General features: G+C 40.1%; 2 protein-coding genes across 9 annotated transcripts in view; both read left to right on the top strand.

Moving 5' to 3' along the window:
• The window catches only part of rgs12a (regulator of G protein signaling 12a), a 44,246-nt gene extending 41,706 nt beyond the window's left edge, over positions 1 to 2,540 (top strand). For all 4 annotated transcript variants that reach the window (XM_019355817.2, XM_019355816.2, XM_019355826.2 and 1 more), the window contains one exon: positions 1,383 to 2,540. In XM_019355817.2, coding sequence (XP_019211362.1) covers positions 1,383 to 1,666 — 284 coding nt within the window. In that variant the 3' untranslated portion in view covers positions 1,667 to 2,540. The remainder of the gene's footprint in view (positions 1 to 1,382) is intronic.
• Positions 2,541 to 4,285: 1,745 nt separating this feature from the next.
• On the top strand, positions 4,286 to 22,609 carry hgfac (HGF activator). 5 transcript variants are annotated; one of them, XM_025905492.1, is made up of 15 exons: positions 4,286 to 4,563; positions 4,670 to 4,721; positions 5,124 to 5,217; positions 9,234 to 9,307; positions 9,416 to 9,559; positions 11,301 to 11,469; positions 14,245 to 14,355; positions 14,886 to 15,060; positions 15,803 to 15,900; positions 16,755 to 16,796; positions 16,953 to 17,217; positions 19,092 to 19,231; positions 19,541 to 19,681; positions 20,079 to 20,221; positions 22,032 to 22,609. In XM_025905492.1, the coding sequence occupies exons 4-15, from the start codon at positions 9,305 to 9,307 to the stop codon at positions 22,224 to 22,226; spliced, it is 1,626 nt and encodes a 541-aa protein (XP_025761277.1). In that variant the 5' UTR covers positions 4,286 to 4,563; positions 4,670 to 4,721; positions 5,124 to 5,217; positions 9,234 to 9,304; the 3' UTR covers positions 22,227 to 22,609. The 5 variants fall into 5 exon arrangements, with proteins under 5 accessions (XP_025761277.1, XP_025761276.1, XP_025761275.1 ...); XM_025905490.1 differs by having other exon boundaries at positions 4,290 to 4,563; positions 11,338 to 11,469; positions 22,032 to 22,606; XM_025905491.1 differs by lacking the exon at positions 11,301 to 11,469.
• Positions 22,610 to 23,534: the final 925 nt, after the last annotated feature.

Below are 23,534 nucleotides of genomic sequence, written 5' to 3' on the forward strand. Positions count from 1 at the left end.
GTGATTTGATTATCTAAAGCTGCACTCAGTGTTTCTGTTAAACAGCAGATCAACATATAAAGTATAAGGTAAGAGGAGCTGCACTGAGCCCGGTGTAAACGGACTGTAACAAAAAGATGGAAGTAGCTACCCAGACAAAACAAATTATCAAGTTGTTGAATATTGGTTAACACTGGCAAGCATGGTTGTCAAGCTGCGCAGCTGCACATTGTGTGGCTGCACATTGTGCTAATTAGATAGCTGCTAATTAGTGCTAGCATATAAGTTAATACTTGACATTTATCCACCGAAAATGGAGCACAGTGTTTTCAGGCAGGTTTTTTCGATGTTATTTGTCCAAAAAAACAAATTGAAATGCTATCACGAAGTGGAAATTAGCTGAGACCAAATTGTTTAACATGGCAGTCTCTGGTGATTGGAGTCAGCTCCAAGTGGCCATTAATGGAACTGCAGTTTTTTTTGCACTTCCGGAGTTGACTTCAGAAAGAGGGTGTAGCTTACAGAGTATTAGGATTTCTAAAGCCCTGATTATACCTTCTGCTTGGGTCAGACAGAGTGATGGTCCGTGTGGACATCCATGTGTCTCCCTTTGTTTTGTGGCTCATCCATCTACTACTAACTACACACGCGCCTCAGGCAGTGGACTTCAAAGAAGTATGATTACTTGGCTGTCGGGTCTCCAGCTGTCCCAGTATAATCAAGTCTCATAATCAGTCTTTCATGTCAGCTTATTTTTTTTTTGTCAACTGCAAAACCTTTGCTAAATAAATAAATAAAAGAAAACTGCTTATTTATTTCCCAACATCATCCTGCATATAACATTAGAAAACTATTCCCCAGGATCTTTTGTTGGCGCACTTGGTGGACATGGGTGCTCACACTAGAAGCAATTTGCCTATTGGCTGCTTTTTAGTTGACAGGTGATCACTGGTAGACAATCCAGGCTTTGATTGCTTGTCCTTCATTCTTATTGGTAATCTCACACCTCAAAGTTGAGAAAAGTTTAACTTGGCACCTGCCTATTTTTTGCACTCACCAGCAGAAATTTCGCTCTCTGTCGCTTAGAGTTACTGAATGTCACTTTTGGTGGTCTATGGTTGCCATGTTGGTGCTAGTCACTTCCTGGGTGGACAGCCCTTTAGAGTACAGTGAATGGTTCCTTATGATGTCATATAATTTCTTATACGAGTTGCTTATGTCTGCATTTAACCTCTGCTGCCCCCAAGTGGTCATAAAAACAAAAAAAATAAAATAAACACCGAATGCAGAATGGGCCATCCCACCCATCGTCTGCAATATCCAAGTATCTCTTGGATGTCCATCATAAATCAATTTATCTTATATCTTCCATGTTTTGTTTTGTTTTTCTCTCCCTTGCACAGAGGCAACAGAAATGACCCCTAATGCAAAGTCACCTCCTGAAAAAGCCAACGCTGCACATACCATTCAGGAGGTGATGGATGTGGAGGGAGTACATCTAGAAGAAGGAACAGCGGAGACATCCCAGGGTGAGGACTCTGAGCTGAGCTTGAGTTTTCAGGGCTATGTCGCCGAGCTGCGGCAGTGCCAGAGCAAAATGAGAAACGCCCAGATGCCCCAGAACGGCCGCAACCCACCGGAGGGCCAGGACTGCAACACAGATCTTTACAAGGCCACCATCGTCTAAAGGGACCCCCCCTCCGCAACACCCCCACTGCTGCACTTTTAAAGCCTGAGCGACTGTTGTTTGAGGAGATGTAGTCGAACAATGTGCTGCATGTACAAGTTGTCAGTTTTCTTTACTAAAGCATCAATGTTACGGTGATGGATATTGTATATTTGTTTAAAAAAAGTTCAGGCATCTTCTTGTTGACTTCTAGTACCGGTTGTAATTTTGGGACAGTGATATGTTTTGTTATTGGTATGCTTTGATAATTAAATACATTGAGCCCAAATAATAATACCACAGAAGAAGCCTGAAACTCACTTTGGGGTACCAGTTGCTAATAGTTGTACACAATTTATGTGAAATGACTGAGAAATAGGACACTGCTTGATAAGAAGCTGCTTAACAACTTCCTAACAAAAAAACACTGGCAGCCTTCTGGTGTTGGAAACCAAAAAGTGAAAGCTCAGGAAAACACTTGTTCAGGTTCTTGATAACAATTTCGAAACCATCACCAAATGATTTAATGAGCTGTTAAGCTGTTTGGGTATATTGAGTTTTACATTAAAGTCCCGATTAACTGTCTACCCATTACCTTTTTCTGCTAGTCTTGCGCTAAGAAAAGTTGTGAGATGCAACTGAAATAGCAATGATAATTTAAAAATCTAGAAAGTAAAGCTTGACTTTTGTTTTACGTGTCCTGATTAGAAAGTAGGACCACATGCTAGGAGAGGACTCTTGGATATTTGACTATTTCTTGTTCATATTGTCTTCCTGTGTTGTACAGATGACACATAACAGTACCTCTATTGTCTGTACTTTCTGCTTCTGTGGTTGTGAGGTTGTCCAAATTGTTGAACAATTAAAAGGCTTCGATGGCTCTACTTTCAACCAACTGTGTCTTCGCTTTTTTGCTTTCATCGGGTAAACGAGGGGGGGGGGACTTCAAATGTTTCTTTGTTGTTGTATCTAATCCAAAGTCTTCATTTCATACTTGGTGTATTTGACCAGCTCAATGTGTTTGCTAAGTTAGTTAGAACTATCAATAATTAACAACGTAGTCTTCAAGGCTGAACGATTTCCCATCTGGAAAGTCCACCTTCACTTGCTACTTATGTGGTATTTAGAGGCCCAGCCTCCTCTTTGTATTTTTAGCCCAACATCTGGAGGAAGATTATTACAGCTGGTGAAAATTAGAGGTTAGATTGCATGACTGGGGACTTTGACTTGATACAGCATGTCACTGCTGGAATGCTGACAAGATATGAAACTCTTGGATAGTTGACTTCCATGCTTTACCCCATTTCAGAGGTATTTTCTTTAATGAGTTTTTCTTAGGAACAACAATTCCTTTGAGGTCCCGAATTAACTTCCCGATCAGACATTTCCTTATCTTGAGATATTATTGAGCATAACACCTGTGAATATTTTACAGCAGACACTACTTTTCATAGTCACACACACTTATTTCACTTGTATTTTGCAACCTTCAATTCCAGATTTGATGGTTGTTGATGTCAGATGGGCTGACCTGAGTATTTCAGAAAGGGCTGATCTGTTCCTGCACATCCATCTCTATGGTTCATAGAGAATGGTCTGAAAAGAGAAAATATTTGTAAGCGACGGGTCTCTGGGTGGAAATGTCTGGAGAATAGCCAGACTGGTCCAGGCTGATACTAACCACTCATTACAACCAAGGTATGCAGAAGAGCATCTTCAACAACACTTCCAGCCTTGAAGCAGATGGCCTACAGCAGCAGAAGACCACGCTGGATGCCACTCCTCTCAACTAAAAACAGGAAACTAATACCACAAACAATATCTCACCACAACTTTTGTGGGTATATTGGGACAACAGAAGATTGGAAAAATGTTGTCTGGTCTGATGAGTCTTCGTTTCTGCTGTGACATTCAGTTGGTAGGATCTGTATCTGGCGTAAACATGAAATCAATCACGAATTGTATCAGCAGTACAGACTGCACCACTTAGTGAGCATCATTTAGACACCACAGCCTACCTGAGTATTGTTGCTCTCTATGACCACAGTATGCCCATCTTCTGTTGGCTGATAATGTGTCGTGTCACAAAGTTCAGATCATCTCAAACTGTTTTTTTAAACATGACGATGAGTTCACTATACTCAAATGACCTCCACAGTCATCAGATCTCAATCCAATAGTGCATCTTTGTTCTCTATTGTGGTAGCACGGAAGATTGGCATCGCGGATGTGCAGCCGACAAATCTGCAGCAACTGTGTGATGCTATCATATCCCGCGTCGATATGAAGCAAAATCTCTAAGGAATGTTTGCAGCACCATGTTGAAGCTGTGCCATGAAGAATTAAGGCAGCTCTTAAGGTAAAAGGAGTCGAAGCAAGATGAAGAGCAAGGTGTACCTATTAAGGTTTGTTCCAAAATCATACCTGTAAGTACAGAAACGACGCACACCTACACCACAGGTGAAAGAAAGGCTAAAATTGGGTGACTTTAAGAGAAAGCAGTGTTAAACCTAAAAGAGGTAAGGATTGAGCGGTATTACCACACTGCCTGCCTCTGCCCCAAGAAACTTCTTGTTTCTTTCGTGAGTCGATAAGTCGTAATGATAAACCGTGGGCGCCCGCAGAGGGGGAGTTGAGGGAACACCGGCCGGGATACAGGATGCCTCAGCGTCAGACAAGCCTAATGACGCAACGGGTTTACTCAATACAGCTTCAGCTTGTGAGGGACAGGATAATACTTGCAGGATTTCCCACGTTTCCTATGACCAAAAACGGGCTGAGGACTCTGACACTGACAGATATTACGTGACAGGCACACGGGAAATAAGCTTCTCGGGACACCAGGGAAACATCAGATGCAAACTTTCGCGATGGCACACGCCGTGATGCTTTTTCTCTTGTGCGTTTTCGCAGGAGCGGTAAGTTTTAGCCACACTTCTCCACTCAAGTGAGTCTGTGCTTATTGTTTATGCGTGTTTTTGAAAGCGTGAAAGGAGTGAAATAATGTCTCTCCCTTGATTTCAGCACACATTGGCACCTACATATGAAGCAGAGGCGGTGAGGGAGAGCCATACAGGTGAGTTTTTTCCCCCTCAGGTTTTGGGTTTAGTTCTACATTAAACCCAGGAAACGGTGAAGTGAGGGAGGGGAGGTGAACTGAATGTCATATTTTCTAAAAAGAATTTTCTATGTTATTATTATTATTATTATTATTATTATTATTATTATTATTATTATTATTATTATTATTGTTATTTCGCTTAGTTGTTGCTGCTGCACTAAGTCGTGAGTGAGCTGGTGTTTGCATAGCTGTTACCTATAGGGGAGGGGGTGTAGCTTGCTTATGGATTTTTGTCCATTCATTTGAAGTGAAAGGGGTCTTTGTGTGTGAAAACCAGCGAGAGAGTGGGTGGGTCGGGGTTTCCGAGACAGTTTCTGCTGCTGATGTTTTGTGTTTTCCCCTTTGCGTCCTCTGCAGTTGTTACCACCACGGGCAACGAATGTAAATTCCCTTTTCGTCAGGGTGGAAGGATTCATCATCACTGCATCACTGTCCTGTCCTCAAGACCATGGTGAGTCCTTATTAGCCAGCCTGTCTGTCTGGATCTACTGTTTTGGTTGCACAAACAGTCTGTAATGTGTGTGTAATCAAGTCAAAACACACTTCTGGTAGAAGTGCCAGTCCTCTGACACACACTGACACACACTGACACACACACACACACACACACACACACACACACACACACACACACACACACACACACACACACACACACACGTTGTTTCTTGTGCATGATTTGAAACATTTATTTCACAGAATGTAAAGTAAAAAATGCTTTGGATAATTTACAGATTATTTGATTGCATGGTTTGTATTGAACTTATTTTTTGAATACATCTTCTATTTATTTGCTGTCTTGATGATGTGTGTTTATCATTGCCTTTGGCACTTCCCACTTAGTGTTGTCACTGTATATTTTATTCTACCACAGCGACTTGAAAGCAGCTCCTGCTGCTTTTAAATGTGCTAATTAAATAAAAGCGACTAGCTTTGACTTGACAGTACCCTTAGCACGGTCAAGGCACATGTAGCAGAATAGCATCGTGACTGATGGAGTGGACTCAGGCTGTTTATTTTTGATTGCTTGATAGTTAAGAAACAATGAGCCATAATCTTTCCTTTTCAATCTCAAACTTACTGTATGCACACAGGTCAGACAGTTAGCTACACATCCATGATGCAAATCTCCTGTGGTTCTTAAATGATGCTCATTTGGTACTAAAGGGCCCAAAGAAAATATCCGGTCACAACATTACACCTCCACCACCATCAGCCTGAATCATGGACTCGAGGCATTCATGCTTTCATGTTTTCTACACCAAATTCTGAGCCTACTCATCAGACCAGACAGCATTTATCTTCTGTTGGCAGGCGTTTGTGAATTATAGCCTAAGTTTCCTGTTTTTAGCTGACAGGATCATGTGGTTTTTTTCTGTTGTTATTTTCCATCTGCTTCAAGGTTTGACGTGTTATGCATTCAAAGCAGTCTGGCCATTCTCCTCTGATCTCTGTTATCAACTACACATTTTCACCCAGAGAACTGCCACTCGGTGGATATTTTCTGTTTTTCAGGCCATTCTCTGTAATCCCCAGAGATTGTTGTGTTGGGAAATCCCAGTAGATCAGCAGTTTCTGAAATAGTCAGACCAGCCCGTCTGGCATCAATACCATGCCACACTCAAAGTCACTTAAATCACCTTTCCTCCTGATGCTTGGTTTGAACTTCAGCAGGTTGTCTTGATCTTGTCTGCATGTCTAAATGCATTGAGCTGCTACCATGTGAGGTGGGCCAAAATATCGATATTTTCATATATCATATACCATTTTCTTGTAGTACAATTATTGATGCGCTGGTTCCAGACATCAATATTTCTATATACATACATAATATACATACATACATACATAATATACATCAATATTTCCAGACATCAATATTTCCAGACATCAATTCCTTATACCAGACACTACTTCAGTCTTTTGACAGTTATTAGCTGAAGAGCTTAAAATGAGCTTAAGTGAGCTGACATTAAAGAAGAACAAACCCTTTGCCTCTTTAAGTATAGTTTTTCTTGTTAAGTCACACAGATACTGTGTCATAGATGACTGTCTTGCAGTGGATTACAGTATTATTGGAGTATATATATACAGAATATGTCTGTATAAAAAATACAAGTCAATATATTTATATCAGACTTTTAAATTCTATAACTTTAAAAGAAAGCACCGGAAACAGTCAACCTTTGTGGGGTTGGAAGATACAAAGTGCAGCTTTCTTCTCAAGGGAGAAATGTAAAGTTAGTGTTCTTATTTCTAATTGGTGGATAGTTCCTGGCTTTTTGCATGCCCTTAAAAGAACAAACACACTGGTGTTTTCCATCACTGCTGTAATAGCAGTGATTTGTACACTGATGCAGTGTATTTGGGGTGTGTAGTCACACCTAATTACAGCTCGCAGAGATGAGGGATTTGTGCGACAGTGCCATCTGATCACAAATTTTAATGAGGTAATGAGCGAAAAGGCTTTAATAAAATGCTTATTGCTCAATCGCTGCTGGGGCCTGTGATGATTTTATCATAATACAGTGTTATCATTAATAACTGTGAAGATAAAATGCGGAGATACTCTGTGAAACTGCAACTATAGCTGAAGTTTTGCCGTTTCACAGCGTTTATCCCGAGGGTGCATAAACAGCTGCCACAGTAAAACCATCATGGTGCAATTTTTTTTTTTTTTAATCGCTTCAGATTGTGACACAGCAACAAAATCATATTTTTATGATTTTGGAAAAAAAACAAAAAAACAACAGGAGACACGCTGGAGGGGTTTCAGTCTTCACTACTTGGAAATGAGGCAGAAAGGGTGGATGCCAGCAAGGTGGAGCAACGTATATGCAATTATACATGGGCCAATATTTTCTGGTCCACCTACATGTAAAGTTGCGGCGGTTTGACCCTGCATGTTTTTGTGATGTGCTCATCAGCTCACCGTCAGAATGGGTTTGTCATTAAGTGTTGTAGTTACAGTGAGTGGAGAAGAGGTATGTTAATGTTACGCAGGTTAGATTAGTGGATGATTGACAGAGTTAGTTAGTGTGTGTTGGCAGAAGATGCAGCATTCTGGAGCAGGGTGTCAGTACTTGTGGGTTTGAGTAAGGGTTGGGTAAAATCCTCTGCACATGGTTTAAGCAATTTTATGTCACAATATCTATATGTCCAAATCCGACAGTATAGCACGACTAACAGTCAGCGGGCACGCTAACTTACACGCTTAGTCAGGATATGCTTACTAAGGTTGTAATCAGGGTGCGATTTGTGAAAAAATCAGAGACATTTGATGATTTATTTATTTATCATTATTTTTACATGAAAATAATTCAGAATAAGAGTGGTCCTATATACCCCTTTATACAAATTCAGAACAAAAACATCTAACCGTTGTGTTTACAAGAATAATATAACACTTTTTAAAAATGACATTAATAAGTGCAACATTCTCACTGTCATGTTTTCCTCTTCAGACACAGGTTATTCAAATGTGATGGTTTAAAATAACAGCTCTTTCCAGCTGCGCCATTTGACTTACATTTTTAATATGAAATACTCTCAAACTGCAACACCACTAAATGCTCTCAATTTAAAATAGTAAAAAGTAGATTTCTACATATCAGACCAAGAAAACGGTTGTTTTGAAGACAGACTTTTTCTGTTTCACCAGAGAATTCTTTGCAGTGCATTGCCCCTCACTCTGGAGTAGCAAAGCACCATCCTGTCCATTTTCCAAGATGAAGAGTAGATTTATGCTGTTTAAGAGTCAATAAATATGTGAAAATGGTGGCCTGTGTCTAAAGTCAATGAGTGCATGCAGTGAATGACGGACAGGTTATGGCTGATCTTTTCATACAGGAGTGTGGCTGCTACATCAGTTGTTGTGCATGGAACATTTTTTCAATAACACCGTCATTGCAAGGCTTTCTATCGGCAGGACGTCAAAGACAGCAGCCCCAGTCCATAATTACAATTCAGACATTTGTTTAATGCTCAGTAGAAATATTTTTAGGATTTTTTGTGAGTCTTCTGTAAAATTTGAAGTTCAGAATTTTTTCCTTTATTTAGTTACTGGTAGTTTTCACTATGGAACTAGAAGGAAACATATGCTTTGTAGTTTAATGAAACTTTCAAATAAAACAGAATCCCACTCATTCTCCCTACGTAGTGTCATCTGTACTGTTGTAAGTGCTGAAAGTGAAAGTGATTTTCTGATTTTTCATCATTGTTTGCACTATAGAGTGTTTCAAGATGTAACACTTGACTTGCCAAGAAGCCCGGAGAACAATTTCTGTAGACTACGTAAAGAAATTACAGAAGCTTGCTTAAGAGAGTTCAGGTTATGTTGAAGAATAAAGGTGATCAAATATTAACTTTCAAGCTTGTTAGAATTGTGCAGACTCTGTTTTTGGCATATTTACTATATTTGCATTTGCTGACTTGCAGGTGACTCTCTTCCTGTTTCTTTTGTCCCAGGTGCTCTCTTACACACAATTTTGATCGGGACAGGAAGTGGGGCTTCTGCGCACCAGAGAGAAGGCACCCAAATGGTTAGTTCACCAAACTAGCTGCAGATTGAATTTCCTGTGCTGTTTAATGAGAAACTGCAGTGTTGCGGTTGTTCTCCTGCTGATTATGTTTTGATGTTTTGATTTCAGTTTCTGTCCACACTTCACGCAGAATCACAGATCCGTGTCAGGCGAAGCCGTGTCAGAATGGAGGCGTCTGCACAGCGATCCCACACAGACGCACATTCGAATGCTCCTGTCCTGAGGGCTTCTCTGGGAGAATATGTGAGCAAAGTAGGTACCTTTATTAGTATTCTATGAATTAAAGGTATAGTGCTTGTCATCCATTCATATTTGGTTTTGTCAGACAGCCTTTTATGTCTGTTCACTGAACAGATTTACATCAAAGTGCATGTTAGGCTGCCCATTGTCATTCATCTGTTGTCCACAGATGTAAACCAAAATCAAAGGCATGCCAGCTAAAAAACTCTGTAATCAAATTCATGCTCAGTAAAGGCAGTTGAGTATGAAGAGTTAACTCATTCTTCTCTGGAGACCAGTGAGCCACATAGAGAGGCTATATTTGTTAAAACTGCTCAACTGCTGACTTTTCAGAAAGGTTGCAGATTGTGGCTCATTATGCAAAGAGGCCACTCATCATACAATGACTAAATTGGTGTGGCATTTGACGTGCTTCATTTCTGTTACATCTGCTACATTTAAATTTTTAGAATGGGCTCAATAACATAGTAGTTTACTGGCTCACTGGTGAGTGCTGTTATTTAGACTGATTTACAGCTTTGATTAGGAGGAAAATTGCTGTCAGTAATTGTTGGAGGTTTGAAATTTCACTGGTGACAAGAATAAGGACACTTTTATCCACAGGGCCCAACACTGTTCTTTGAGAGCTTACAGTTTTCCAGCTGTTAACAACTAAATTTGGAGATTTTACATAGATAGAAAATTTACATTATAATCCAGACTCGCTGCGCTTGCACTAGTTTTCTATGGGAGTCAAAGAACATGCTAGGTTATAAGGCTGCCTGTATGGTCCCAGAATACACTTGCAAAGGAGATTTTTTATCTTAATTTCCTGCATAAAAAGGTTGATAAAAAAAAAGAAACAAACCGTGATAAAAAACAAAAGCATAACAGTCTAAGTTCACTCTTCAATTATCACAGTAGTTAAGAGTCTGTGTACCAGTTTTCCTTGGCTTTCAACCCCACCTCATGTAACTCTGTTCTGCCGCTGCCAGTAGCACCACCCCATCTGTTATTTCCAGAGATTTACACATTTACAATTAAAAAGATTGTGGCCGATGCCAAAAAGCTGCCACTAGCAAAGCACCACAAAGTTGCCGTGCCCAAAGGTGGAATCACTGATGTCTGACGCAATAAATTCCCCAATGACTGGAAAGCTGTGATTATCAATTTTTGTAATTATTGGTTCCCAAAACTTATCTCGGCTGGAGCTTCATAACCTGAAGGAATTAAGGCAGAACTGGTTACACACCAGCAGTGACACAGTGATTTCTCTCTTTTTTAGCAGCAAATGTAGTTTGTTTAATTGACTTTACATTGGTTTAGCTGCATTTAGCTATATCCTCCCACGCCACCGACAGACGTGACCTGATGCTATCAAGATGACAACTGAGCAATCTCTATTTGCTGATACAGACACTGAGATGTGATTGAAAGATTTGAGTCACAGTCTTACGTTCGCCATGGCCCTATAAACGCGGCATACACTTCAAAATAACTAAGTGACATGTATAACACTGAAATGACATGCCAGTTTCATTTAATCTGTGTTTTCCGTTAAAATACTGCTGAAATTTCACGTGCTTGCCTCCAGGCCGAGATAATGGAAAATCAGTTATGTGTCACCTGTAAACAGGTTTCACTTTTCAGTTGAAAGCAAAGCAGTGAAAGAAGATGGAACAACACAGAAAAATGGATCCATCGCAGCAGCTCAGCCATCGGAGATTTGCTCCGTACGCTCCATTGAGCTCTTCAATCTGCTCTCCCATTTCAGCCCCGACGCCTTTCATGTGTTGTGTCGGCTTTTTCAGAGAAGTGCTACGAAACCGTACACCTGCGCTATTATGACATCGGAGAGTCTTGGGGACGAATTCACCTCCGTAATGTGGAACAGTGCACATGTGTGGCAGGGGAAATCAAGTGTGAGAGAGTCCACTACACGAGTAAGACATGCTTTCTGCTTTTGTTGTTCCGCTCTGAATGTGTCCAGTTTTTTTTTCTTTGCCATTTTTTGCTATTGTTGGGGTGATGAGAGCGAAACTCAATACAATAGGCTGCAATGACTTCAGCGCTATTTGCTTTGACAGCCACTTGAATTGATGTTCAAATCAGTGAACTATGACAAAAACAAAATATTGCTACATATTGGAATGTTTTGGGGTTATTTTTTGCATTAAATAAACATAAAGATAAAAACCTAGCAACCTTAGCAACTCATATACTTTTTAAAAAAAAAATTATTCAACTTGATCTCAAGACACACAAAAAAAGTATCAGATCTCCTCCTAGCCTGAAGAAATGTTTTTTTTTCACTCTCTTAAAAATCAGCTCATAAGAGAAGGTTTGAAAGACATGCCCTACCCTTTCTTTGATCACAGCTCCATAGTTACAAGAGTAACTTTGCATGGAAGAAAAGGCAGATTATATGACTCACTGTGACTCAGGAATGGTGTTTTAGGACACACCCCATGGGTCCATAGGGTGCTTTCATCTCAATGGGGGGATGTTCACGGGCGTTTAGCAGATTCCCCTGGCATAAAGGAGATACAATCAGGGAGGTATTTTCATGCTTCTTCAGCTGAAACTGCTTTTGTCATGATGATAGGGGCTCAGCTTACAGGAGTCGCAGAACTTAAAAACAAAACAAAAAAGTCTCGCTTCTATCTATGTGAACCTGACCCTTAATGTGCTTTACATTGTTTTAAAATGAAACAACATTTTTCTTTCTTTAAAGCACATCAGGACTGCTCTCTTTCAGTAAAACCCAATAAACTTATGGCATCTCTGTTCTCCAGCATATTTTCTGTATGTTATATTATTTCACAAGAGGCTGCTTAGACCCAGATGTATTACATGTACATTAGAGCACAGAGGCGTGGGTGAGAGTGAACCAAAACCAAAAAAATGAGACCGGAAGATGTTAGTAAGTCCACCTGAGCAGAATTGTAGAGTCAGGTTAAAATATTCAGAGGTTTCTTTTGCAGTTTTCTTTTGGTAGTCTAAAAATATTGATAATTACATTTAAAACCTGCGTAGGAAAAACCATCATGGTGTAGCAATGCTATGCCAATCTAAAACATTTATTTAGGTTAATGTTTAACTCAAACAGTAGCAATAATAATATTAAACTGATGATATATTCATAGAAATAACATTAAAGTCTAACAATTGTTATTATTGTCTTATTGTCTTTTATAAATGTACTATTACAGTGATTTACAATGATTGATGCCAAAATACAGAAGTTTCAAATAGTGAGGTCAGTGTATGTCGGACTAATCCCTGTAAGCCAAAAGCTCAGGCTTCATACTGCTCTAAATGCTCAGCTTCACACAGTTTTTCTTTTCGTACGTGGCCATGCATGATTTAATACATATAGTACATACATAATACATATATAATACATACCTCAGACACAGCACAGCAGCAACCACCTAACAGCTGTTTAAGCTTTATGAGGGGCAGCCAATCAGCGTAAAGTTCCCCAGTCACACACGTCTTCAAAGCAAAAGTTGTACCAAGCTACAACTTTTACTTTGAATGTGGACGTTCTCTGTTTAACTAACACTTCGCAACTAGCTGGTGAGTGTTTGCAGATGAGTCCGTGCCTTCCACACAAATTACAGTCGACAACAGCAATTTGCTAGTGTCCAACAAGAATCACAAGGAAGTTTTAATGCATCAACAGCAAGCAACAGGTCAGTCAGGCAATACACTTTTTACCTTAGCAACCGGTGGTTTCCTTGGTTTGGTACCAACCAGTTGTTCCAAAGTGAACTTGCAGTCTTGTTGACTTTGGAATTGTTGCTTTGAAATTAATGGCTAAACCCGCAACCACATGCAGTCAATTTCTTTGATCTTTGATGTGTCAAGATTACGTCGGTCATATGTGCAATCTATGACAACATAACAATGAACTATAAGAAATTTGCAAAAGTTGCAAATGTGTCACCATTTGCTACAATTTTGTTGGCATCTATAGGAATTCTACTTCAGCACTCTACATTAACTGCTTACAGTTAGGATTCAGCGTGAACCTCGTAGATTTGTAACAGAAATTCCTCCAAAGATAGTAATGTAGTGATGGCAATTTCAATAGTGGCAATTTCCCAGCAAAATGACCTAGGTGCTCGGCAACCTTTTTATTTTATAGAAATATAACCAGAACACAACAACCTGGCAACCAATTGAGTCTTGTCGCGTAATGCAAAGATACACGTGGCAGACGAGTTGGGTTCATTGACACAGACTGACTCAGATTGATTGCAACATGTTGACAGTCTCTCTGCATTTATGAATTAGACAGCAATCATTTGGAGACCTACACCATTCTGTCTGAAAGTGATTATGGTCTGAGTCATACTGCGATTGATTGGAGACAGGTTGCCACCTACTAAGGAATTACCTTCAATTGACCTGTTGGTTGCTACAGTTACTTGCAATTGTTTGTCATATGTGGAACAAATTCAATGCAAACTCTCAGGAAGGAGGTTGCCATTGTATTTTTATTCTAACGCGACTGAGTCATAAGGGAGATAAATGATAAACTGAGGGGCCACACCAATGCTCTTTTAAACTATGCATAGCGGCTATCATAATGGAAGTATCATAATGGGTCACCTTAAACAAGCTAAATGTTAAGAAAAGTTTTGCTGAAAAACAAGCATTTTAAAGAGAATGGCATTAGGATGTGACAGTGTGTGTCTTGATGTGTCCAGTGTGCCGTACAAACCCGTGTCAGAATGATGGAACGTGTCGACTGATCATATCCACTGGAAAGGAAGTGTGTAACTGCAGGCATGGCTACAGTGGACCTCACTGTAGTCTCGGTAAGTAATACAGTAGGGGCTACGTTCCCGTTTTCCTCATTTGAATGGAAATGCAAAATTTGCTCTGAGCAGAAAGCACAGTTGACATGAAATGATGTTTGTATTGGGGTAAAAATAGCAGAGGGCAGATTTTCTAGGCACTGCAGTCTGCATAGAGCCCAGAGTCTTTGTCATATGCGAGAGCAGATGTATGGAATCCTCATTGTGTCACGTATGCACAGGCGCATGCTCGTGCATGTGTGGATGACAATAGTTTGATTAATGGTCACAGGTGAGGGCGTGCTGGTGAGCTTGTACCCAGCTGTCATTAACGCGTTCAGAGAGAGGTTTTAAAATGCGTTCTGACTCATTCTGAAGAGAAGAGAGCTGTCATCGCACACACATATCTGCTGCATCCGGAGTTTGTGTGATCGCTTTCATATTGTTTACATACCTGTGTTTTACTGTGGTTACGGCTGGGATTATTTCCGTCTCTCTCTCTCACTGTCTCCCTCTCTCTTTCTCTCTCTCTCTGTGGCTTGTGTGAGCAGAGCCAGAGACAGAGTGCTATAGCAGCAGGGGCACGGGTTACAGAGGCCTGGTGGGCACCACCGTGTCCGGCGCCCGGTGTCTGCCGTGGAACTCAGACCTGCTGTTTGATGAGCTCCATGTGGGCACAGTGGTTGCATCACCTGTTAAAGGCCTCGGGGAGCACGCCTACTGCAGGTGTGTGTGCTAAATCATCCTGCCTTAATAGCAGCTATGGTAGATTTTCTAGTAGTTGTTTCTCCAACAGTCAATCAAAATGAGATATTAAAGCCTCTGGCGGTTGCTGTGCTGCAAACAGTCTTATCTGGAAGGCCACATTTCTATATAGTTTGCACAGAATTTCTGTTTTAAAGCTGCAGTGTCCAACTTTTTTTTACCCTGAGCTAGCAAAAGCTGTATGCTCCTTATCTGTCAACTCCATGTGTCAACTCTTGTCATTCGTGTGACTTATGAGCACATAGCTACTGAGGGAAACCCTGAAGCCATCATGCCAAATGGCTTATCTCTGGCACATTCACTCTTAGTCCTTTCCTTCCTGCCTTCTTCCTTCAGCTGATTTCTTACTATGACTTCTCATGAGCAGGAAAACATACTGACAGCAAATGGCATGTTTCCCAAATTGTCCCAGGCCAAAGCAAACAATGGGATTTAGACTTACACCCAGGCTCGGATAGATCATTAATTATTGGTAAGATTGTATATTGCAGCTTTAAAACTAAAACCTGAATCCTAGTTGTTAAAACGTGAAACGAATGTAGAAAGAAAGTGAATTATCCGTGTGTGAGTGTGTGGATTTGAATGGCAATGGAGCCCCTGTGAGACATTCAGCTAATGAAGCAATATATAAAGATAGGAAGCAGCAAGGCTACACGCACACAAGCACGCACACACTCTGTCCGTTGTGTATCTCTGTGTGTAGAAACCCAGACGAGGACAAGAAGCCTTGGTGTTACACAATAAAAGACAGCGCCATCTCCTGGGAGTACTGTGACGTCCCCTCCTGTGTGATGGCTGCGTGTGAGTAAGCAGGACGCAGGGAAGGAGTTTGTGTGCAGAATGTAATTATTTTGTAATTGAGGTGGTATATTGGAGTGTGGATATGCTTTAGCATAAGATTAAGGCATACATCTGTTAGCTTGACCAGACACCTGAGCTGTTCTGCTGTTTAAATATGTATATGCACATATTCTAATCCCCCTCATTTGTAATACTGTTCATATCCAACTCTTGGCTTCATTTTTTTTCCTTATTAAGGGTAGCAGATTTATTTAGCTGCCACTCTCTGAACATTCATTCCATCATTACAACATGCAAGAAGTAATGATCTTTCACAAAGGTCACGCAGTGCAGCAGCGTCTTCTCTCTCTCGGCCTCGTTCATATGACATTGACACTGATGCTCCTCATTCGAGAAACATTTCTCGAATATGGAGGCTTAATAAATGCCTCCACATTTAATTAAAAATCCAGTTTTAGATTTAAAAACACAAAAAAAAGTGCAGAGAAGGCAGATAATCTGTGCCGCTGAGTCATGCTGCTCTCAAAAGTTAAATTCAGCCAAGCTGACTGGTTTAGTGAAAGAGCTTTTTTTTTTTTTAAAGGAAAAACATTGGCTAGATTAGATATGGGAGAAATAATAAGACATTACTCACCCTGAATCAACATGTCACGTCAGGTGGAGCCAAATGTTTATGTGGTGAGTGGGGTTTGGCACAGCTGTCTGTCTGTCATGATGCCAGGGGTATGCACCGAATTCATAATCCTCTTCCTGATCATCCTCAACACATGATTTGCAGCAAGAGGAAGCTTTGCCACACTGAGCATCATCACCTTATAGAAATGCCTATTTTTGGGTTTTTTTGCTTCTTGCAGGGGGAAATCAACCAGCAGCTGATTCAAAATTATTCAGAAGAGGTATTTAGGTAGCTAGTAAAAAAAAAGTCTAAATCTAAGCTCTTAGATTAATTTGTAGTTTCTTATCTGTTAGCATCTTTTAGCACTTTTTAGAAAGTGGCATTTTGCTGTGTCCAAGTTAAGCTGAAAATAATCCTCTGTTTGAACTTTTTTCAGCTTCTTCTCTGAGGCTTACTCCATTCAACGTCCTGCCCACCATTGAAAAACCCAAACCCTCCATGCCGGCCAAAAAACCCGTATGCGGGACAAAGCACAAGAAGAGGTTATCGATAGCCAGAGGGAGGATAATGGGCGGAAGCTCGGCTCTGGAAGGTAGTCATCCATGGATGGCAGCCATTTACATCGGACAGTCAGACTTCTGTGGCGGCACTCTCATCGCCTCTTGCTGGGTCGTGTCTGCGGCCCACTGCTTCTTCAGCAAGTATGTATTGAGTTCTACCGCTGCAGAGGATGTTACACATATTAGTGGAAAAAAGGCAACGCTACGAGTTTTTCCAGCCATTTTGACCCTTCTAAACAGTGTTATCTCTTAACCTTGGAAAGTGTGAGTCTTTTAAGAAATTGTATGCCCTTTTGAGTCAGTCTATGAAAGACTGAAGGAATCCTGACTCAAAAAACCCACATTTCTTGAATTTTAAACGCTAATATATTTTCTCTATATTATATATCAAACATGTCTAAATATGTTTACATGCAAATGCAAGCACCTTCCTGTGATGTCAGTAAAACAGATGTCTGTTTACTGACATCCACAAGTTCAAATCTTTAGTTAAAGCAAGTGAATGTTGCATTGGACCTACACAGCAGAGTGCATATAGTCAAATACAATATTTGGTATCTGCAAGGCTTTCTTTTTAAGCACCATGTCTACTGCTACAACTGTGTTTTAGTACAGTTGGGGCTTGATTGGATTTTTTATTAGAAAGTATTAATTAAAATTCACAATGTAAAATAGCATTATCAACATCCCAGGGGTTTAACTATCTTATAGCCAGCATGGTGCTTTAGGAAGGGAAATTACAGAATTAAGTGGATTTTTTACAGCACAAGTGACATTAAAATCATTAGATTTTAATTATTAGACTTTAAAGTAGTGTAAAAAAAATTTAGACTGATTTTTAGTCTAAGTGACGAAGTGGTAAGAATGCATACCACATGGATGAAAGACTGGTCAACCAGTCTGACTCCCTTTGTGTGTCATTGCTCTCTTCCTGTCTATTGTAACTACTATGGTTCCTACAGGTGTATCAATCATGATAAGAATGGTCTTTTTGCCATCTTGAGTGACCACATTTGGATGCTAAATTATCAGCTAATGATTGGTTGGTAAGCTTGGTTAGCATCCTGTAGCTATATACCACTGCTGGAAAAGTAATGGCTAAAGCCCCAGACACACAGGGCTAGAGACCAGTCGGTGAATCCTTAGCAACTGCCAGTCACCAGCATAAAATGTGAATTAATTAGGGAAAACCTCTTTGTTATTACTTTGGTCATATTTTCAGCTTGTCTGCAAACGCTTGCCAACTACTTTACAAACAGCAGTAAGATTTTACGAAGTGCGATTCCAGAAACGGAGACTGTTTCTGGTTTGCTTTGCACTTTCTCCAAGTTTAAGTACCGCTTTGCTAGCAGTTAGCGATTATACAAAATGCTGTCTTTCATGCAAACTGCAAAGAATCTGCTTGCAGCCAACACGTTTTTTGATACAGCATCGTCTTTGCAACTGAGTTTACCTAATGAGGGCTAGCAGTCTCCAGCAACCACTCACCAAGTGGTCGCAAAATGCACAGTTTTCCTGAGTGACAGGCAACTCTCAGCAATCTAAGCATGATGCCAAGCAAGGGCTGGTTTAAGGCACGTCTGCATTTGCTTCACCTTTAGACCTGGAAGCTATATTCTCTTTAATAATGCATAACTTTAACTTTCGGTATTGTTTTGTTTGCTAGCAGATTCATGCGTTCGTCCATAGTTTGCACTTAATACTCGAACTCGTATGCAAATACTCATCAACTACTTTCCAAATGGCAGGAAAAACACCTGTTTAACCTCAGTGTTTGGGAGTTCTGCATTGGCTTCATTTTTCAGCCCCCTTAAAGCCCAAATGTGATTGACTGTGCTGCTAAAAGCTAAAACAAATGTTCTGTGGAGGTATTTTGGGTTCTCTAATTTTCCCACCAGATTACACGAAAAACAAGGTGAAGTACTCCAGTTACCTCAAGTTTATTTTGACTTGATGAGCTTTGTGAGTGTGGACTTTGGTATACTAATGAATTAATTAAGAATGTCTTTCTTCAGCCCCCTGAAATCTCAAATCCGTGTGGTCCTGGGCCAGCATAGGTTTAATACCACCAATCCCAACACGAGGACATTTGGAGTGGAGGACTACATCTTTCCAAGGCACTTCTCAGTGTTTAACCCAACTCTGCATGACATTGGTAATTATTTAACGCACACACACAAGAACACACATATGCCAGTGACTCACATAAACTGGAAGACCTCTTGTCCCTGTTCAGAAACACACAAACCCACTTAAGGCCCCAGTCTGTATGCACAGCTGTGCGTCACTGAACAGCTGTGTCCGTCTGCACCCCCGCAATAAAAACACGCACAAACACAGATGCACACATATATGTACATTGACAGTTGGGTGTGGCATTTTCCCGAGGCGAAGTCTGCCACTTCCTTCATACCTTTGCTTCATTTCTTTCCCCGTTTCATAACATTTCATTTCTGTTTGGCAGTTCTAATCAAACTGAAGAAGCAGGACGGGCGATGTGTGAGGAAAACCCCGTTCATCAGGCCCATCTGTCTCCCAGACAAAAGCATGACGTTCCCCGATTACTACTGCTGCACCATTAGTGGCTGGGGACATACACAAGAGAGTGAGTAATGAGGAGGTCATGGCAGAGCTGTGTCATTTCCGTTTTATCACGATGACAACTATTTACATTCGTGCATTGATCACAGGGAGCACATTTGTCGTGCACCTCCAGTGAATGATTTATTTGTTTACACGCTTAAATCGTGACAGTGGGGCCAAATTTGTTTGCGCTGCTATGTCTCTTTGAGAAAAGTTTCAGATTTTTAACGCACATAAAAAGAAACATTTTGTCACTTTGGAAAATAGTCATTTGCTTTCATCTTGAGGTCTAAATCTGTCACAGCTGGGAGACGGTTAGCTTAGCTTAGCTTAAGGACTGGGAAAAAAATACGGGGTGACAGCTCGGTGTTACTGGGCTTTTATCTAACACGATGACTCATTTGTGTTTTATTTGACAGAGGGAATGGGGTACTCCACTCTGCAGGAGGCTGGAGTGAGACTGACTCCTCATGATAATTGCAAGAAGCCAGAAGTGTATGGCAACCATGTCACCAGTGACATGATTTGTGCGGGGATTAACGGCTGCGTTGATGCGTGCCAGGTAGGAAAGCATTTTGAGGACTGTCATGATTTGATGTAATTCTGCCAAGGAAGCGCTGCTGTCCTAAAACAGAGTCCCATGATAGAAACATCTTTTTTAATTTTAAATTAGCTGCTGGCTCGATGTCATATTTGCAGTTAAGACACCAGATTCACCAGCACTATAGAGCTCAGGTTCTGGAAATAAAAATCATAGTCACGTTCTGATTATGAGCCATAATACTATAACTATACATAGTAGAGCTGCTACGACATTGTGAAATGATGATATGTGTCACAAGAAACCACAATTCTGTATGATAACAACTTTGTTTTTAGGGAAACAAGTTTTATTTACAATGTCGTGAAAAAAAATCCAGAATTTAAACAACGGTTTCTCTCGTGGTTGGATATTAAGGTTACCATGGAAATATCTAAAGGAAGGTTAGAAGAAGGTTAAGAAGGTTAGAAATCGTTTGCTGTAAATTCGATGAATTGCAAAACATTATGGCATGAGTAGTTCCTTCACTGTTTTAACTTATCATTTTTTTCTTTTTTATTTCACTTTAATTTTTTATCTGAATCTTTTCCTTTATAGTCATGATTCACCTCATAGCTGGTTGGCTTGGTTAAAAGCTTAAAACTCTATACAAGGATTTTTGGAAACATCAGTGGAGTAGATCCATCCATCCATTCTCTTCCGATTATCCTTATCAGGGTGGGAAATTCACCTGGGAAAGTGGACGATTGAGCGCAACAGTGACAATGTTATGGCTTATTATGAAATTATTTATAAAGAATATCAAAAAGTTACTTCAGGAACTTTTTTGCGATTTAATCTCTTTTCTGTAATTACATATTTTTTTTATTTCAGATTCTGCTTCATTTATTTTACTCTCAGCCAGAACCAAAAAGCTGAGCATACTTTTAAAACTTTTTATTTTATGGTATATTTTTGTTAGTTTTTTCTTTCATTATTTAACAGTATTTTAATTCAGAGTTAGATTGTGTTAATTATTGGTGTTTTATATTTAACTCCTTATTTTAAACAGGTAGTTTCTCTTTGCCAGTGTAAAAATAATTTGACATAAAGACCAGTACCGTACGTGCCTCTTGGATCTCTGCGTCCATACTAGTTCTAACCCACAGTGTTAATGTTCCTGCTCTCAACTACACTCTTACACGCTGCATCAAACAAACGTTGATGCACAGTCATGTGATCCCACTGCAGGTCATTGCAATTATGTGAAGCTGGTGGATGTTGGAGATATTAATTACTTTGCTTCATGAAGATTTTAACCAAATATCTTTTTAATGGTGACAGATTTTAGAGTAAAAAAAAATCAATGTTACCTTTTTAACAAATGTCATTTAATGCATGACTATACAAACTTTAATACACATGAATTTAAGAAAGAAGAATAGGAAACAAATGTCTGTATTTCACTGTGTCTGGGACGGTACAGTACTTAACCTCCTCCCTTGGCTCTGTTGGGGATGACATCAGAGGCCAGGCTTGAGGTTTCACAGTAATGGAACAGCACTTAAGATGGCAGGAGGGATTCCCCTGAGTGAAATGTTGGGGGAAGGTAACGAGGGTCTCAGTGATATTCAGAGATGTCTGCGGTGTGAGACTACCCGCTCATCCTGCTGTGTAAAATATTTGAACTCCTTCCTGTTAAATGAAATGCCACAAGTGACTGTTTAGCTCATAGGTAGAGAGCAATTCTGAGGAATATATTCATTCTTGAGTGTGTGACTCAGCCGATTGTGTGCCTTCACTGTGATCTGCGTGTATGTTCATGTGTACATCCACTTGTGCGTTTCCTCAGGGTGACTCCGGGGGCCCGCTGGCTTGTGGGAGGAATGACGTCAGCTTCTTGTACGGGATCGTCAGCTGGGGGGAGGGCTGCGGCCGCTCCAATAAACCCGGAGTTTACACAAAAGTAGTGAATTACATTGACTGGATCAATTCAGTGATCAAACGCAAACCCAAGCCTTCACCAAACGACATTACCTGGAAATAACCTTGCGTGCGTGAGATGTTTAAAGATGTTTAAAGATATTATATTTGAACTTTTTTTTATTATTGTAAAGCTTCTGGAAGTTAACAGGTTATTTGTTTAACTGTGAAATATTTTGAGACTGAATAAACCTTCAATGACTTTCAATGACATCAAACTTTGAGTGTCTTTGTTAAAGAGCTGTGATTTGTTGTGAATGTAATTAAAACAAGCCAGTCTTAAGGTTCACTTACAAGCTGAATACCATGATGTTTTTCTCCAAGTGGACTTTTCTCTGTTATCACGAGGCTGGATTTTCTGAGATTTGAAATGTATTGCTGTTCAGTTCATTCTTTGAAATCATTCATCAGACATTTCTCTCTTTAGTTTTTAAAAAAAAAATTAAGTATATAAATGGGCTTTAGAAATAATAGATGGATTAAAAATAGCTCATCTCAAGGTCTTGAGTCCTTTTACTGTACTAGTTAAGAAAGCTGTCGTTTTTCAATGAAACATCTATAAGAAAATAACAGAAACTGGGTAAAAAGAATATATTTATAGCTGATATATGTACAATTAAATAGACTGTACAGACATGATGTGGTACTTTCAATGTGCGTAGTTCAGTTTTAAGGTTGTTTTGTGGATGAACTTTCCAAATACTTAAAACCATGAAGCCAAATACATAAAGTAGCTCCAAGAACAACCTAATGTAAAGATAATAAAGGGGTATTAAAAGCTTAAAATTACCTTAGTAGTTCCAGAGACACTGAGTGTATGTGATTAGCTCCAGGGTCTGGGAGACCTTGGGTGGCACCAAACACACCCCTGAAGTTAGACTGCCCTGCTTTGGTTCTCAAATCAATGAAGTGCACGGATACAAATTACCTCGGGATGCGGGTGACCTTTTTTCTAGAAAATCTAAATACACCTTCATGGTGTTTAGTTGTTTATTCCGTTTAAATTGAACTTCACATTGCTTTCCCCTCTTGGTGTGGTTCTTTTGCACAGGTGTGCAGACTAAAACAACTGTGGCGGTCCAAACAAACTGCAGAGCAGTTCACTGGTGAGAATGCGATCTCACCTCGATGCAACCCAGTTACCAGGTGTACAGTAAGCAGCAGAGTGCCACAGAAGTAGACTGAACAGTACTGTCTGAAAGTATAATTAACAGAAAAATATGAATGTTCGGACTGAAGTCTCCATGTTACCACTCGTCCAGAATACACAGCTATCTTCCTGTTTTTGCTCCTGCTGCACCCACTGCAGATGTGTGGCAGGTAATCAAAATGAAACTTTGAGATTGCTCGGCTTTTTTTCTCTGTGTGAAAT

Source organism: Oreochromis niloticus, linkage group LG3, assembly GCF_001858045.2.
Source record: "Oreochromis niloticus isolate F11D_XX linkage group LG3, O_niloticus_UMD_NMBU, whole genome shotgun sequence".
NCBI lineage: Eukaryota > Metazoa > Chordata > Actinopteri > Cichliformes > Cichlidae > Oreochromis > Oreochromis niloticus.